Source organism: Dipodomys spectabilis, unplaced genomic scaffold (assembly GCF_019054845.1).
Source record: "Dipodomys spectabilis isolate Male_0828 unplaced genomic scaffold, ASM1905484v1 ptg000002l, whole genome shotgun sequence".
NCBI classification, from domain to species: domain Eukaryota; kingdom Metazoa; phylum Chordata; class Mammalia; order Rodentia; family Heteromyidae; genus Dipodomys; species Dipodomys spectabilis.
The window spans coordinates 47,749,295-47,767,855 of record NW_024870679.1 but is presented as its reverse complement, the minus strand read 5'-3'; the positions used below and the strand labels follow the sequence as shown (position 1 = coordinate 47,767,855).

General features: G+C 42.5%; 1 protein-coding gene across 1 annotated transcript in view; it reads right to left on the bottom strand.

Annotated features, from left to right (window-relative positions):
- The window catches only part of Smap2 (small ArfGAP2), a 52,007-nt gene that overhangs the window by 1,967 nt on the left and 31,479 nt on the right, over window positions 1-18,561 (bottom strand). Inside the window, exons 2-9 of the mRNA XM_042677128.1 lie at window positions 14,357-14,490; window positions 11,630-11,715; window positions 9,820-9,898; window positions 5,109-5,195; window positions 3,256-3,337; window positions 1,780-1,886; window positions 850-1,015; window positions 116-432 (exon numbers count right to left, since the gene is read on the bottom strand). Of these exons, the coding sequence (XP_042533062.1) occupies window positions 116-432; window positions 850-1,015; window positions 1,780-1,886; window positions 3,256-3,337; window positions 5,109-5,195; window positions 9,820-9,898; window positions 11,630-11,715; window positions 14,357-14,490 (1,058 nt within the window). The remainder of the gene's footprint in view (window positions 1-115; window positions 433-849; window positions 1,016-1,779; window positions 1,887-3,255; window positions 3,338-5,108; window positions 5,196-9,819; window positions 9,899-11,629; window positions 11,716-14,356; window positions 14,491-18,561) is intronic.

Genomic DNA, 18,561 nt, shown 5'->3' with positions numbered 1-18,561 from the left:
GTCTCTGGCATTCTTTCATCTATATGGAAAGGGTTCAAGGAGTAAAGCAGTGGCACAAGATAGGTTTCTAATGAAGGCTCAGAAGTTTTGTGGCAGGTAAAATGGGGTAACTTACCTGAGTAAGGTTCCATTGCAGCTGCTGAGCTGGCTGAACCCCATACATCGTCTGGGGCATGGCTGCCATGCCTGCCATGTAGCCAGCCTGCTGGGTAGTCATCATCCCATTGGGCACACCCATCATTGATGCCTGCATGCCGCCCATATAGCCCCCAGGCATGGCCATGGGGGCAACCATTCCAGAAGCTCCTGGCTGAGCTACCATGCCCACTGGCGGGGGCATCATGCTGCCCATGATGCTGTTAGGCGGTGTAACCCCAGGGAAGCTGGGGTAGGCGGTGGGATATGCCATCTGAGCAGGAGCCATGAACATTGCTGCCAGGAGAGGATACAATGTTAGCCTAGACTCACTGACCACTCCTCTTTCTAGTTAGACATTTTCAAGACTACTCAACTCAGAATACTGTTTTACACAGCAAAGCATTTAGACAGATTCTCTAAAAAAACTTGCTATGGTTTACCTGTGAAGCCACCACCATTTGTTTCAGGGGCCACATTCAGATTTCAAATCTCACTTCATAGAGGTGGGATGCCAGACCACAGATATATGGCCCTGAGTTACATTATTATCTATCTTCTAGTGCTTTAACTTCCACCAATAATGTCATGTGCAGGCTTGTTTGCTGTATAATATCCCAGCTCCTAGAGACCTGTACCTTGTCACAGCAAGTAATACCTGCACGCATGTCTTCATGTGTGTCCCTGGCACACCCTCATGACTACGGACTCTACCTTGGGCAGGTATCTGAGGCGTCTGGGATCCATAGAGTGAAAGGATGGAATCCTTAGACAGCTGTTTCTTGCCTATTTCTTCGGATTTGCTCCCTGGCTCTGGAAACAGGTTCAGGTTCTCAGGAACAGAGCCAGCGCTCCCTGCAGTCGGCATGGAACCTACAACCTTAGGAGAGAGGGCAAGGGGAGAATCAGAATGGTCCTTATTTGGGGGGGGAGGGGGGAAGTCTCTGTGATGACCCTCACCTTTCCAATAAGAACCGGCAGCTCACGTAAAGATAGTATCTGACAAGTTATCATTACATATTCAAAAATGTGATAGCTAAGTCCTGGTATAATTCTACCTTTTTCTGCAAAATGGTATGATTTGGTAGGAAAAAAAAAAACTGTCTACAAATGATAAAGCACAGAGAACTGAGTTTAGATCCCAGTAAGGCCATTTACCAGTTGTATGACCACAGGGTAGTCCCATAACTTTTCTGAAATAATGCTTCCTCATCTAAATATATCTACTTTGTGGGGTTCTGAAGATTTGAAATTATTAGCAAAATATACAAAATGCTACACAAGAGACACCTAGCGCTGCTCCTGTCACGCTGCAGGCATCACACTCGTGATAACCATGATAGTTCAAGTCTTTCATGTCCTCAGTACCTTGGCAGGAGCTCACACTGAAAAACTGTCCCAAATTATAAGCCTTTATAATATGATAACTTCCCATGCAAGCCCATTCAAGGAGCCACACTTTGGGGACAGGAGACAAAATGGTATAAAGTAATTAACTGTAAGCTGTGACAGAGATGACACAGCATTAAGGGAGGAATCAAGGAAATCCAAGTCCACTTCCACAAAAAGCATGACTCAGTTCTATGATTAAGTGATCATCCTTTCCAAAATGTTCTTTCATCCTAAAAAGCACAAAAGACTCACCTTTCTGGAAACTGAAGAAGGGGATGAAACAGAGGCCAAAAGATCTAAATCCTTCTCTAGGTTATTGCTGGTCTTACTATTTGTAATGGAGCAGGCCACAGGAGCATCTAGAAAGAGAGAGATCAAGTTAAAATGTAGCACTGCTCAGTAAGACCACACTATTCTTCTATTCTAAACAACAGAGTGGACAGACAAGGTCCATCAGAGGCCTGGAAATCTAGTCTTCTGGACTCACATAGCTTGAATGGAACTTCTCTAAAGAGGCCTTACCCCACATTCCCAAAAGAGTTCTGGGGTACTGATAGCCTTGCTGGCAGGCATACCCAAACCTGAAGGCTATGTTAGCACCACAGCTGGGGCCAAGATGGCTCCCTTCTTGCTATTTGATGGGTAAGGTGTTTAGAATTCATTTTCAGAGAATAATGAATGATACAAAAAAAAAAAAAAATACATTTAAGGGAAGGGGAAACAAAGGAGGAGGCTACAATGCTTGATAAGAAATGTACTCATTAGCTTGCCCATGTAATTGTAACCCCTCTGTACATTATTTTCACAATAAAATAAATAAATAAAATACATTTAAGCAGCCAATAACCTAAACCAGCAACAGAAAACTAAAGTGCAGCCACCAGAGCTGACAGGGGTAGAAAACAGGTTTGCTTCCTGCAAGTAGCAAAATCAAGACTTCAAAGGGAAAATGAACACAAGGTCATTTCAGAACTGATCACACATGGAAAATTAAGGGATAAGGGCAGAAAAGTAGAGTACAAGGAAGTGGCAAAAGGCTCAAATGTGCTTTCTAGTGAAAATGCTAATTTTTATTGAGTGCTCGGTGAGCCAGGCACAGGATTAGGATTTTTTATGTTTTTTTTTGTCAGTTATTGGGCTTGAACTTAGGGCCTGGGAGCTGTCCCTGAGCTCTTTTGTTCAAGGTTAACAGTCTACCACTTGGAGCCACAGTGCCACTTCCAAGTTTTGAATGGTTAATTGGAGCTAAGAATCTCACAGGGACTTTTCTGCCCAGGCTTTGAACTGCGATCCTCAGATCTTAGCCTTCTGAAAAGCTATGATTACGGCATGAGCCACTGGCTCCCAACAGGACTAGGATTTTTAGAGGCATTACATCACTTAATCTTTTCAACAACATCTTCAAAGTGAAGACTTTTATCATCCTCACTGCACAGTTAGGAAAATATAGAGATGTTAAGTAAACCACACAAGGTCACAGAGATAGCACGTGGGGGTTCTGGCTCCAAAGGCCATGCTCTTAACTATTACACTATACTGTGTTCTGAAAAATGTCCCAGTAACATTTCCTTTAAACAACTGCTCAGATGTTAAAGCATAATAGGAAGAACGTGAGAATAATGGCAGTAGGAAGACATATACTGGAATACCATCTCTACCAACCCTCCCAGGTCACTGAGTAGTCATCAAATGTATAAGTTAATGGGAGTTGAAAAGCCTAATTCTTACCAAGACCCAACAAATCCATGACAGGTGCTGTGGATTTGGGGGAACTTTTCCGAGGTAGCTGTGGATCTTCTTTTTTCTGTGGCTAAGGTAAAAATACATTATATAAAAAAATCAAGCAGATGTGTTTAGCTGTTCCCCCTGCCACACTCCCACTTTCTACTGTAAAGCCACAGGTATTCTTTTTTTTTTTTTGGTCGGCCGTGGGGCTTGAACTCTGGGCCTGGGCGCTGTCCCTCAGCTCTTCAGCTCAAGGTGAGCGCTCTACCACTTGAGCTACAGTGCCACTTCCGAAGCCACAGGTATTCTTGTGACTGGTGTTATTCAAAGACAGTTACCAAAAAAACAAGACTCAGGAAGTGCCAGCAATTATGAGTGCTTAAACTAGAGCAGCAGAGAAAAACAAAAGTATTGTCTGTACTTGGTTAGCCTTTTGGACAGGAGGTACCTGCTCTTCCTGAAACCAGAACAACCACTTAAGAGGGGATCCAACAGAAGCAGCATTTTTTTTTTTGGGGGGGGGGTTGGTCATGGGGCCTGAAATCTGGGCCTGGGTGCTGTTCCTTAGGTCTTCAGCTCAAGGTGAGCACTCTACCACTTGAGCCAAAGCACCACTTCCAGCTTTTTCTGCTATGTGGTGCTGAAGAATCAAACCCAGGATCTCATGCATGTAAGGCAAGTACTCTACCACTGAGCCACCTTCCCAGCCCCAGAAACAGCAATTTTTGGTCACAGGAAATCAAGGATAAAAACAGGTATCTAATTATATAAGAGTCAAGAGCCAATAAATTTCCAACAACTTTTTTTTTTTTTTGGGTCAGTCGTGGGGCTTGAACTCTGGGCCTGGGCACTACCCCTCTACCATTTGAACCACAGTGCCACTTCAGGTTTTCTGGTGGTTAATTGGAGATAAGAGTCTCATGTACTTTCCTGACTGGCTTTGACTCACCATCCTCAGATCTCAGTCAGATATTCTGATAAAAATGTGTGGATTTTTTTTTTTTTTTTGGGGGGGGGTCCCAGTCGTGGGGCCTGAACTCTGGGCCTGGGCGCTGTCCCTCAGCTCTTCAGCTCAAGGCTAGTGCTCTACCACTTGAGCCACAGCACCACTTCTGGCTTTTCTCTATTTGCTTATGTGGTGCTGAGGAATCAAACCCAGGGCCTTATGCATGCAAGGCAAGCGCTCTACCATTGAGCCACCTTCCCAGCCCTCTAAGTTCTTACTAAGTTTTTACTAATAGATTTACAGGATGTCCTGGGAAAAAGAAGTCAGTGTGGCCTGACTTCTGACTGCTCTTAACTGCAGAAGGAAAGTGAGGCACAGAAGGTCTAGCAAAGACTGGAAATGTGGCTTAGTGGTAGAGCAATTGCCTAATATGCATGAAGCCCAGGCTTAATTCCTCTGAATCACATAAACAGAAAAAGCTGGAAGAGGCACTGTGGGCAAGTGGTAGAGCTCTAGCCTTGAGCAAAAGTAGCTCAGGGACAGTGCTCCAGGCCCTAATTTCAGGACTGACAAAAAAAAAAAAAAAAAAGTCTAGCAAGGTAAGTACTAATGTAGAAGTAGAATCTGTTCAGAAAGTGTCACATAGCCGGGGTATTCTGACATGGATGCACAGACAGAACAGATGCAGTCCCAAGCCCCAAAGAGAAGAGGTAGAAAACACATCAAGCTGCAACAGGCAATGGGGAAGCAGAAATGGCAGCAGGCAACTTAATCTGCACATAGGACCCTTTTATCAGGTACAGCGATCCAATATGTATCATCGATTCGCCATCAAGCCTTTGGCCCTTGTTGTTCTCACATGTAAACTCCCCAAACCATCTATCCACAAGGCATGCACATTCCCACTTACCATTTTCACTTTCTCAAAAACAACAGGTTCCATTTTTTTCTCTGGAGCTGCTTCACTCCCTCTTTTCCACTTGTCATCTTTCTCTTTCTAAAATGATTTAATAAGACAATGAAGGTCTTAGCATTACTATGATTATTATATCAGAGGCCTCATGTTACTAGTTCAATGAGTTACAATTCCAGGCATCCTAAAAGGACACTAACGTCTCTGCAGGTTCAGGAGTATGACAAACCGGGGAGCGTGTCTTGGTGGAGGGGGATGGGAGCTGACCACTTCTACATTAGAAAATGGTATATGAGGAACACCCCCCCACATCCTTAGCACTGTCCCCTAGGAACCCATTCATGACTCTTGAAGTTTCCAATATAGGCAGTGTACAAGGCTTAAAGGTGTGCTGTCTGTTTATAAGCCCAGTTTAACTGGCTTACACTTTCACCTTTATCTTGGTATATTATTAAGTAAGCTCGTACTCAGCTTATTCACTGTACAAATTTAATCACAAGCCCTCTCAATATTCATCACCTTTTTTTTGAAAGTCAGAAAACAAACCTTAATTTAAAGATTAATTCTAACAACAACAATTATAAAAAAAAGGATTCTAGGAGTCAGTGACTCAAGCCTATGACCCTAGCTACTCAGGAGGCTGAGATCTGAGGACCACAGTTTGAAGCCAGTCCAGGCAAGAAAGTCCACGAGAGTTTTACCTCCAATTAACGACCGGAACTGGAGTGGCTTTGTGGCTCAAAGTAGTAGAATGCTAACTCAGACAGTGCCCAGGCCCTGAATTCAAAACCTACAGCTGACAAAAATAAATAAAAATAAATTAAAAATGAAGTAAATAAGCAACTCTTTTATAAAAAGTCAGTTTCTTTTTCTTTAAAATGAATGTTTTCTTTCTTTTTTTTTTTTTTTTTTGGGTCCGGTCGTGGGGCCTGAACTCTGGGCCTGGGCGCTGTCCCTCAGCTCTTCAGCTCAAGGCTAGCGCTCTACCACTTGAGCCACAGCGCCACTTCTGGCTTTTTTTTTCTTTTTGCTTATGTGGTACTGAGGAATCGAACCCAGGGCCTCAGGCATGCAAGGCAAGCACTCTACCACTGAGCCACCTTCCCAGCCCCAAAATGAATGTTTTCTTTAGCAAATATTAATTCTTGGCTTAAAATTTTTCATAGAAAAAAATTTTCATAGAAATTTAGAAGAAAATCTCAGTATAGCAAATCAAAAAATTTAAAATTGTTTTTTGGGAAAGGAGATTTTCCTTCTCAAGATAAAACTTCTAATGAGTTAAAAAAGCTTATTTACTGGGGCTCAGTACTCCAGCAACATAACTATGAATACACAGCAAGCCTCCCCTACTTCTACCTTCTAGATTACCTTTTCTGGCCTCATCAGATTTTATATTTCAGTCACAAAGAACAGAGTATAGTATAGACCATTGTTTTCTATAAATAAAAGGAAATGTGTTCTTCAGTTCTAAACCCTTTTTGATGAAGCCATCCATACTATAGCTATACAAATAGGTTAATACTTTACACGGGCAGTTACTATAATTGACAAGTCTTTTTTTCTGGATGACTGTGAAGTAAGAATCCTACATACTAAGTTAAGAGGCCATTATTTTTCCCTAAATATATACAATAGTTACATTTACTTGCCTGTATGTTGAAATACACTACTAGTTAATGCCACTTTTACACAACTTCCAAAGATCAATCTGGAACTGATTCCAAGTAGCTTAACTTTTAATTACCTGTGAAGGCTTAGAGAGCTCCATGTGAACTTGGTGATTTAATATCATCTATTAAAGTAAGTAATTAGAATAGAGAATGGATGAATGGATAGATGGATACCTGTGCTAGGACTGGAGAATTTCCTACTCCCTATACTTCTGTGACTACAGAATAGGATCTTGTCAAAGGCTGTTTAAAGGTCTACCAAGGGTAGGGAATATCCAGCCTATAGGCTGAATAAGACCTTTGAAATCATTTGGCATTTGGTAGATGTCAGTTTCCGATGACCTATCTGCTACCTGCTGCCTCTGTTGAGACCTCTGTACAGCCTGAGAATGATGTTATAATATCCACATGGCCCTTGGCAGAAAAAAAGGACCTCATTCCTAATTACATTTATCGCTTCTTCCTTAGTCATCAATAATGGGGCCTATTTTCTTTTTCAGAAGCCATGTTACATTTTTGCCTGCATGTTGTACTTATCCTGGGTTAGATATACTATTTCAGACTTGGAAAATGGTAGTCTCCTTTTGACATTCCTCTCAGGAGCAAGAAAGACTAATAACCATTTCAAAGGGAGACTGACAAACTGATAGGGAAGTACACATTGGTGAAACTGAAGGCAACTGATAATTTAATTACTCTTGCTTCTGTTGACTTCATTTTGTGTGTGTGGTGTGTGTGTGTGTGGTGTATATGCACATACACACACACACACACACACACACACACACACACACACACACACACACACACACACACACACACACACACACACACACACACACACACTATTCTACTTGGCCTACTATGCCCAACATATTCCTTACAAGAATTTGGAGATGGGCTGGGAACCAGTGACTTGCATCTATAATCCTTGATACTCAGTGCTAGGTAAATTAAATTGGCAGCTGAGGAAAAAAGCAGCATGTGGTATTCAGGCAAGGGAAAGATTTATTTGTAGGCTTCTTCTGGTCAAGTTGGAAGCCCATAAAGCAGGAATAAAAAAAGGTTTAAACCACAGCCAGACCATGACTTATCAAGGCCAGAGGTGGAAGAAGGTATCTCCACACCAGATGTGAATGTGACCTCAGGTTGGGGGTGGGGGGCATGACTGCCTCCAAGTATACCAGTTATCTAGGTGACGTAGATACTGGATAGAAACTTAACCAAGAAGAGGGAAGAATCTGCTCTGCCTTCCCACGGTGGATCTTACACTCAGGAGGCTGAGATGTGGAGGACCAAGATTCAAAGCCAGTCTCAGCAGGAAAGTTCACCAGACTGTCTCCAATTAATCATCAAAAAGCTGGAAGTGGAGCTGTGGAAGTGCCAGCCATGATTTTTTTAAAAAAAGCTGAGCATGCCAGGCACTGGTGGCTCAAACTCATAATCTTAACTACTCAGGAGGTTGAGATCTGAGGATCACATTTCCAAAGCCAGCCTAGGCTGGAAGTCTGTGAGTCTAGGAAGTCTATGAGACTCTTTTCTCCAACTAACCACCAAAAAGCTGAAAATGGAACTGCAACTCAAGTGAGTGCTAGCCTTGAGCATAAAAGCACAGGAAAAGTGCCCAGGCTGAGTTCAAGCCCCAGGACCAGCATACACACACAAAAACAGCTGAGCAACACCAGGTGCTAATAGCTCAGGCCTGTAATCCTAGCTACTCAGGAGCCTGAGATCTCAGGATCACCATTCAAAGCCAGCCCCAGCAAGGCAAGATACTCTTATCTCAAATTAACCACCAGAAAATGGGAAGTGGCACTGTGGCTCAAGTGGTAGAGTGTTTGCCTTGAGATGAAGAGCTGAGGGACAGTGCCCAGGCCCAGAGTTCAAGCCCTATGACCACCACCAACAACAAAAAAGCTGAATGAAGAGCTCAAGGCCCTGAGTACAAGCTCTGGTACTGGTACAAGCTCAGGAAGAAAGGAGGGAGGGAAGGAGGGGAGGGGAGGGGAGAAAGGAAAGATGAAAAGGGAGGGAAGGAGGAAAGGAGGGAAGGAGGAAAGGAAGGAAGGAGGGAGGGAGGGAGGGAGGGAGGGAGAGAGAGAGGGAGGGAACGCTTTGGAACTGGGAATCACTAATATCTTATATATAGAACAAGGCAAAGAATTCACTTGTGGTTTGCTTTGCCTATCCCTATGGTAAAAGTTTGTCCTTGGGTATTGTATGGTATTGACTCAGTAAGTGGCTTTTCTCTACTTCTGCATGTATTAAGTTGTGGTTCAGAGTATTTTGTGTGTGTGTTTTTTGTTGTTGTTGTTGGTTTTTCTTTTGCTGGTCATGGGCCTGAGCTCTGGGCCTGGGCGCTGTCCCTCAGCTCTTCAGCTCAAGGCTAGCACTCTACCACTCGAACCAGAGTGACACTTCCAGCTTTTTCTGCTTATGTGGTACTGAGGAATCAAACCCAGGGCTTCATGCATGCAAGGCAAGCTTTCTACCACTGAGCCACCTTCCCAGCCCTGGTTCAGAGTATTTTAATACTCCACTGATATTCTATTTTTTTTTTTTTTTTGGTCAGCCACAGGGCTTGAATTCAGGCCTGGGCAATTTTGCTCAAGGCTAGTGCTCTACCACTTTGAACCACAGCACCATTCCAGTTTTTGAGTGGTTAATTGGAGATAAGAGTCTTTGAGGACTTTTCTGCCCAGGCTGGACTTGAACAGCAATTCTCAGATCTCAGCCTTCTGAGTAGCTAGTATTATAAGCTCTTCAGATTCTACCCTAATCTGATTACTAAGCAAATTATTTATTATGAATAACATTTGAAAGATTAGCTTGGTGAAGGTAGTAGCTCAAGTCTGTAATCTTAGCTTCTTATCTCCAATTAATTATCAGAAAACCAGAAATAGAGCTGTAGCTCAAAGTGGTAGAGTGCTAGCCTTGAGCTAAAAAAAAAAAAGCTCAGGGACAGCACCCAGGCCCTAAATTCAAATCCAACCAAAAAGAAAAAAAAAAAAAAAAGATTTGAAAGATTTACAACTAACCCTAAAGGCATTGATGTCCAGACTTCGGTCCATGTATTTCTTCTTCTCATATTTATCTCGAATAAACCCCTCAACAGCTCTGCAAAAAAAGCTTATTAAGGATAAACCAAGTAACTCTCAACAGTAAGAATATACAAGGTCAACTTGTAGCCCAGGGAACACTGCTCTTCTTCCCTACGTGACTCCTGTCTCTTCATGTGCAGTTTATTTAGCGAAAATCTTGAAATGTTTCCCTCAAGGTTACCACAAGGAATCATTATTTCCTGAGTGATGACAACCTTCACACTGACATCAGAGGTGTCTGTGGCCATTCTAGAATATAGGGAAAGCAGACAATGATCTGTTTTTTGGGTTTTTTTTTAGGTCCGGTCAAGGGGCCTGAACTCTGGGCCTGGGCACTGTCCCTCAGCTCTTCAGCTCAAGGCTAGTGCTCTACCACGTAAGCCACAGCGCCACTTCCGGCTTTTTTCTTTTTGCTTATGTGGTGCTGAGGAATTGAACCCAGGGCCTCAGGCATGCAAGGCAAGCGCTCTACCACTGAGCCACCTTCCCAGCCCCAATGATCTGTTTTAAAGCCCTTAGCTCAATGGTCCTCAAACCAAGACAACCTAAGTACTCATCCAAAACATAAACACTGTACAACTACTTAAAAGATAATAGAAAGTAATTTTTAAAAATATAAACACTTCTCTTCCATTGCCACATTCTAATCAGTAGCTCTTCTGTGGAACCCTACACCTGTATTTTCCAGGTTCTACCTGAACCCACCAAAAGGTAAATAACATGGTGGTTCACAAACTAAAAGAGAAACAATAGGAGGTTTAGCTTCTATCTCCTGTTAAGGGCATAGAGGAAGAACCTTACTGATAAATTGATCAGTAGTTAATTCTCCCCTGCCCCCTTTGGGTAAGTGCTCTTCCACTTGAGCCACATCCTCAGCCCAACAACAGTTAATTATTTTACATCAGACATAAAAAAGGCAATAAAAGTGAATAGCAAGCTGGACTCACACCTGTAATCTTAGCTACTCAGAAGGCTGAGATCTGAGGATCATGGTTCAAAGCCAGCCTGGATGGGAAAGTCTGTGGGACTCTTATCTCCAATTAACCACCAGAAAACCAGAAGTGGTGTTGTGGCTCAAAGTGGTAGAGTACTAGACAAGCAAAAAAAAGTTCAGGGACAGGCCTGGGAAGGTGGCTCAGTGATAGAACGCTTGCCTTGCAAGCATGAGGCCCTGGGTTCAATTCCTCAGCACCACATAAGCAGAAAAAGCTGGAAGTAGTGCTGTAGCTCAAGTGGTAGAGTGCTAGCCTTGAGGTGAAGAGCTGAGGGACAGCAGCCAGGCCCAGAGTTCAGGCCCCTCGACCAGACCCAAAAAAAAAAAGTTCAGGGACAGTGCCCAGGCCCTGAGTTCAAGCCTCACAAATGACTAAAAAAAAAAAAGAGAATGAAAGTTTTGCTAATTGCTAGGGTTCAATAGAACCTATTTAAAAATAGCAAAATTTTTAAAAATAGCAAACTATTTTTAAATCAAATAATAGTTTCAGAGATCTAAATTTTCCTATTTCATGGAAAAACTCACAGTAGAATCACTGTGGTCCCAATTCCTGAGTTTCCCAGATCTCAGACAATTCCAGCATCAGCAAGTATACAGGTGCTTCTTCTGTCTTGGTTGCAAGAAGAGAGGAAAACTAAAGGCCTTCCACTAATCCACATAAAGTGGCCCAGGCAGACCACAGGTCTAAGTCTTATTGGCCCTCACTAAACATCCAATAACACTCAGCCTTCTAAATTGCTCCAGAAAAGATACGGGTCTATCTGAGGTCGTCGAAAGGTCTCAGGAAGATAGGCTTCATAAAGTCGGTTTGCCTTTCCATTTCCCATCTCTTGCATGCACTGCAAAGACAATGTAGAAAAATGGACTGTCAGATTGAAGAAGAAAAACTTCTCATCCAATTCTCCCATTGTAAAAAGAATCAGTCTAGAGCAACAGAACCAAGATGTAAGCTTATGCATGTTGGTTTCTAATGCACGATTCTCTCTACTCTAGTAGGAATTCCCCATCATTTGCCCCAAGAGCAAACTTTCCCCTTTCCATGAGTTTTTTTTTTTTTAAGAAAAGATTTGTCAGCCAAGGTACATTTAATTCAGTAATAATTTAACATTTCATTTAAAATCCAAGATACATAGCTACCAATGAAAATGTGTATCTGGCATACAATAATGGGCATTAGTGTAAAATTTACTTTTTTTTTTTTTTTTGGGTCCGGTCGTGGGGCCTGAACTCTGGGCCTGGGCACTGTCCCTCAGCTCTTCAGCTCAAGGCTAGCACTCTACCACTTGAGCCACAGCACCACTTCCGGCTTTTTTCTTTTTGCTTATGTGGTGCTGAGGAATCGAACCCAGAGCCTCAGGCATGCAAGGCAAGCGCTCTACCATTGAGCCACCTTCCCAGCCTACTTTTTTTTGGGCGGGGGAGGTCGGTTGTGGGGCTTGAACACTAGGCCTGGGCACTGTTCCTGACTCTTCAGCTCAAGGCTAGAGCTGTACCACTTGAGCCACTGAGCCACTTCCAGTTTTTCTGGTGGTTAATTAGAGGTAAGAGTCTCACAGACTTTCCTGCCCAGGCTGGCTTTGAACCATGATCCTGAGATCTCAGCCTCCTCAGTAGCTAGAATTACAGGCATGAGCCACCAGCCCCTAGCTAAATTTTTACCATTAGTTACCCTATTCAATTCTCTTACCAACAAAGATATGCTTCTCATTAGGCATTTGAGATACACCCCTTAATCCAGGTACACCCCTTAATCCAGTCTTGTCTTAAACGTGTCATCCTCCTGCCTCTGCCTCCTGAGTGCTGGAATTACAGATATGCACCACCATACCCAACTCGAAGAACTTTTTCTTCCTTTTTTTTTTTTTGGCCGGTCGTGGGACCTGAACTCTGGGCCTGGCCGCTGTCCCTCAGCTCTTCAACTCAAGGCTAGCGCTCTACCACTTGAGCCACAGTGCCACTTCCAGCTTTTTCTGCTTATGTGGTGCTGAGGAATTGAACCCAGGGCCTCAAGCATGCAAGGCAAGGACTCTACCACTGAGCTACTTTCCCAGCCCTTTTTCTTCCTTTTTTTGCCAATCTTGGGGCTTGAACTCAGGGCCTGGGCACTGTCCCTGAGCTTCTTTTGTTCAAGGATAGCACTTTACTACTTGAGTCACAGCACTACATTTGGCTTTTTCTGTTCATGTGGTACTAAGAAATTGAACCCAGGGTTTCATGTATGCTAGGCAAGCACTCTACCACCAACAACTTTTTAACTCTTCGAATCTTCCAAACCCTTAAATTACATACCTCCATGTCATATAATCTCCTTCATTAAATACAGTAATGTGTAACTGAAAAATGCAACTCATCTTTTTAGAACTTTAATGATCTATAAATACAAATTTCTGAGCCAGTTTCTGATAAAGAATTACTCTGCCTGTAATCCTAGCTAATCAGGAGGCTGAGATATAAGAATTGCAGTTCAAAGCCAACCCAGGAAGGAAAGTCTGTGAGACTCTTAGCTCCAATTAACCACCAGAAAACCAGAAGTGGCACTGTAGCTCAAAGTGGTAGATCCTTGAGCTGAAAAGCTCAGGAATAGTGCCCAGGTCCAGATTCAAGCCACAACTTGGGGGGAGGGGAGAATAAACATTATTTCCATCACCAACTTTAGCAACTTTTTTGGGAAACCTCCCTTTCCACCTTCCAAAAAGGGGGCAGGAGTTTTAATTAAAGAGTTTCAGTGTAGGAAGGGAATAAAGTACCATGAAGCTACATCAAGGCACAGATTTAGGCCAGCTAGATCATTAATTTATTAAATGCCTTTCTCCCAGTCTACCAGCTAAACAGCAAGCAAGATTCATATGTGCAATTTTATAATAAAATATTAGAATATATCTGCAATTTGAAATTTTTTTTTGCTTTGTTCTTTGACAGTGCTGGAGATTAAACTCAGGATCTGATGTATGCTAGACAAACACTCTATTACTGAGCTGTATTACCAGCCTACAAGGATTTTGTTTGTTTTTAAGTGACTACCTATAACTGAAACTACAAATATTAGGTTTGTAAATAGCAAGAGTCTTAAAAAAAAATGGGAAGTTCCCTCTTAATGCCTTAATGAACCCATGGAGTCTTAGACCATAAGTTGTTTATAGTTTTTGTTTTTTATTGTTGTTGCTTTTAGTGCTGGTCCTGGAGCCTGAACTCAGATCTTGGGTGATGACTCTGAGCTTTTTTGCCCAAGGCTAGCACTCTAACACTTGAACCACAGCTCCACTTTTGGCTTTTTGGTGGTTAATTGGAGATAAGGGTGTCATGGACTGTCCTACCTGGAAAAATAAGATGTAGGTAGAAACAACTTGTATTTTAAGTAGAAAGATAAAAATTTCTCTATTAAGGTGTAAGAATGTTGCCTTCATCCCCACATTGACTGTAGTTCTTTGGAAATTACTTTTACATGGCTATATGGGAGCAGTTGGCTCTCAGTGTAAGTACCTGAATCTGTTCTTGAGTCCACTGGTCGAGGTTCACTGATTTTACCCTGGATATGTGCACCCCCAGATTCCTGTGGATTCCAGCACATCGAATGCAGATAAACACACCGATGTTCCAGGAGGCCCATCGTGGCCCTGTGAAGGTCAGGAACAGGATAATCAAGTACAAGTTGCAACAATAGTCAAAGGCCCAAACTGCAATATTTAGACTATAAAGCAGAGTAATCTGCTAGAACAAAAGTGAAAGAATATTTACAATCACCTTTTATTGTTTTTAAGTGCACACACAGAAACTTTTAGATTATTCACAGTTGTACAATAATCAGTACTAATTCCAGAGCATTTTTATTACCCAAAAGAAATCCCAAGCCTTTTAGCAAGTACTCCCAAACTTTACCATCCAACTCTTGGCAACTACTTATCTCCATTCTCTATGGATCTGCCAATTCTGGACATTTAATAGAAGTAAAATTGTACAATTACGTGGGCATTTGTGCATGGAACAGTTTTATAGAGTTCTGATGATTGCTGAAATGTAGATGCTATAATACAATGCTACTTGTAGAAAAATTCTACAAGGGGCTGGGAAGGTAGCTCAGTGGTAGAGCGCTTGCCTTGCATGCCTGAGGCCCTGGGTTCGACTCCTCAGCACCACATAAGCAAAAAGAAAAAAAGCCGGAAGTGGCGCTGTGGCTCAAGTGGTAGAGTGCTAGCCTTGAGCTGAAGAGCTGAGGGACAGCACCCAGGCCCAGAGTTCAGGCCCCACGACCGGACCCCCCCCCCCCCCAAAAAAAGGAAGAAAAAATAAAAATTCTACAAGAGTGGTACAAAGCCATGTGGAATTCTACTTAGTACAAGGTGGGCCTGGATTCAGTTTTCCTGTTAGGAAAAAAAGATACAGATAGGGCAAGCCAGCTCAAAGCTCAACCTGAAACAGAAAACTTTATCCTCTCCTCCCCTTCAGACCTATAAAATATGCATCCACATTAACTTAATGGGATTCTCTCTCCTAGGGCTCGCGTCCCCCTACTTTATCCAACCACAGGATTATCTGGATTGAAAATTGCTAAGTAACCCAATTATTTGGATATTTATTTAAGCAGAGCGAAATCTCAGGCATGAATTTTAATAAACTGTTACAGAATTCCCCCCATCCCCTGCCAACTTTGCTCACTGTAATAATGATCCTGGAAAAATTTCAAACTCCTCTGTATAATTTTTATATAGAAGTGGCCTATTTTTTACATGACACCTGACAAAGACTGAAAACTCTGAAATATTTCCTTCTCCATCATTCCACAGAAATTAACCACTGTGCTGGGAAGGTGGCTCAGTGGTGGAGTTCTTGCCTTACATGCACTAGGCCCTGGGTTTGAGTCCTCAGCACCACATAAGGAGAAAAAGTCAGAAATGGTTGTGGCTCAAGTGGTAGAGAGCTAGCCTTGAGCTGAAGAGCTAAGGGACAGTACCTAGGCCCAGAGTTCAGGCCCCACAACCAACAAAAATAAATTTAAAAAAAGGAAAAAAAGAGAAATTATCCACATAAAATAAGCATAATATCAGAAGTTGAGGTTGAAGGTTGAAATACAGAGGTGAAAGGACAGTAATTGATTTTCTATCAAGATAAACAGAAATAACACTTCTTGTTTTTGGCATAACACTTTAGCTCTATGGGACACAGACAATTGTTTGGTTAGTGTGTAGAATTTTGAAAATTTTTCTGTTAGCATGTATTAGTTTTGTAGGGGAGTTACATTGTGAAATTTCCATACATATAGCGTACCTTGATCAGTAGCTTATGGATTTGTTTTTGTTTTTGTTGGGTACTGGGGTTTGCTAAGCCATGCCTCTAGCTATTTTCTTTTTGTCGGTCATGGGGCCTGAACTCTGGGCCTGGGCGCTGTCCCTCAGCTCTTCAGTTCAAGGCTAGTGCTCTACCACTTGAGCCACAGCACCACTTCCAGCTTTTTCTGCTAAGGAATTGAACCCAGGGCCTCATGCATGCAAGGCAAGTGCTCTACCACTGAGCTACTTTCCCAGCCCGCCTCTAGCCATTTTGTGTGTTATTTATTTCTTGCTTCCTGCCAAGGCCTATGGGTAGAAAGTGATCCTATTTTATGCTTCCCCCTGTAACTGGAATGGGAGGTATGTGCCACCATGCCCGGCTTCTTCCATTGAGATGGAATCTCAAGGACTTTTTCTGCCGGGCTGGCCTGGAACCTTGATGATCTGAATCTCAGCTTCCCGTGTAGCTAGAATGACAGGCATAAACCACTATGTCTAGTTAGTGGTTGAGAAGGAGGTGTTTAAACTTTCCTGTGTGAACTGGCCTTGAACTGTGATTTTCCTGATCTCAGCCTCCCAAATAGCTAGGATTACAAGCATGAGCCACAATGCTTTGTTAGCCTGTGGATTCTTTTTGATGTGCTGGACCTGGAGCCTGGACTCAGGACCTAGGCTTTATCTGTGAGCTTTTGTGCTTAAGGCTAGTGCTTTACCACTTTGAGCTACAGTCCATTTCCTAGACTGTGGATTTTAACATAATTTTTAATGAAGTAATGCTACAAATTCTGTGGAAAAATTACGGTTAGAAATTTGAATCCACAATCATTATAAGCTGTAATTTTTTAACCAAAACTAATGCTACTTTACAATGGCCAAATACAGAAGGGTCAAATCTTTCTTATCACCACCAGGTGGTGTTCTCTGCTTGAAATGTTTTTCCAATACCCATTGCTATTATCTTGGTAGGCTCAGATTTATCTTCTAAAAAGATCTTTAATCCCTTCTGACCCCTAGGTGAATTTGCATAAATTTCCATAAAACTAATAAGCATGCAAAGATTCACACTTCCTTCTAGTGGTTGGGTGCTACACAAATGCAACAGAAAGAACCTGAACAACAACAACAAAAGGCACTATAACTCATTCACATGTGTAACCCAACACTATTTATTAAACACTACAGAAGGTTGCTTTTTAGATAGGAATATGGAGTAAAATGTCAAAACCAAAACTGACTATCAGAAAAAATTACCTTGAATCCATTTCTTCTTCTCTGTTTTTACTTTTTGGCACCAGGGGTGGGGGTGGGGAGTCTTGGGGCTTAAACTAAGAACCAGGGCACTGTCCAGTTAGTGCTTTACTACTTGACCTATAGCTCCAGCTCTTGGGTGGCTAAATGGAGATAAGAATCTCATGGACACTGCTGCCTAGGCTGGCTTTGAACTATAATTCTCAGTCTCAGCCTCTTGAATAGTTTAGAATTACAGGCATAAGCTATGGGCACCCAGCTCATGTATTTTTTTTTTTATTTTTAAGGTATGTAACATGATGTTATAAATGTATAGTAACATGGTTAATATAGTAAACTGGACCTCATTTCAGTCTTCTAGAAAATATGAAATTTTAGCCAGGTGCTATTGGCTCATGCTTATAATTCTAGCTACTCAGAAGGCTGAGATCTGAGGATCGTAGTTCAAAGCCAGCCTGAGCAGAAATGTGAGTGACACAGACCCTTAACTGCAATAAAATACTCAGAAAAAGCCAGAGGGGTGCTGTGGCTCAAATGGTAGAGCACTAGCCTTGGACACAAAGAGGCTCGGGGATAGTACCTAGGCTCTGAGTTCAGGCCTCAGGACTGGCAAAGAAAGAAAGAAAGAAAGAAAGAAAGAAAGAAAGAAAGAAAGAAAGAAAGAAAGAAAGAAAGAAAGAAAGAAAGAAAGGAAGGAAGGAAGGAAGGAAGGAAGGAAGGAAGGAAGGAAGGAAGGAAGGAAGGAAGGAAGGAAGGGAAGGAGGGAAGGAAGGAAGGAAGGAAGGAAGGAAGGAAGGAAGGAAGGAAGGAAGGAAGGAAGAAAGAAAGGAAGAAAGAAAGAAAGAAAGAAAGGAATAAAGAAAGAAAGGAATAAAGAAAGGAAAAGAAAGAAAGAAAGAGCGAGCTAGGTGCTGGTGGCTCACACCTATAATCCTAGCTACTCAGGAGGCTGAGATCTGAAGATCACAGTTCAAAGCCAGCCTGGGCAGGAAGTCTTTAAGACTTTTTTTTTTTTTGGGGGGGGGGGGGGGTCCAGCCATGGGGCCTGAACTCTGGGCCTGGGCGCTGTCCCACAGCTCTTCAGCTCAAGGCTAGCGCTCTACCACTTGAGCCACAGCGCCACTTCTGGCTTTTTTCTTTTTGCTTATGTGGTGCTGAGGAATTGAACCCAGG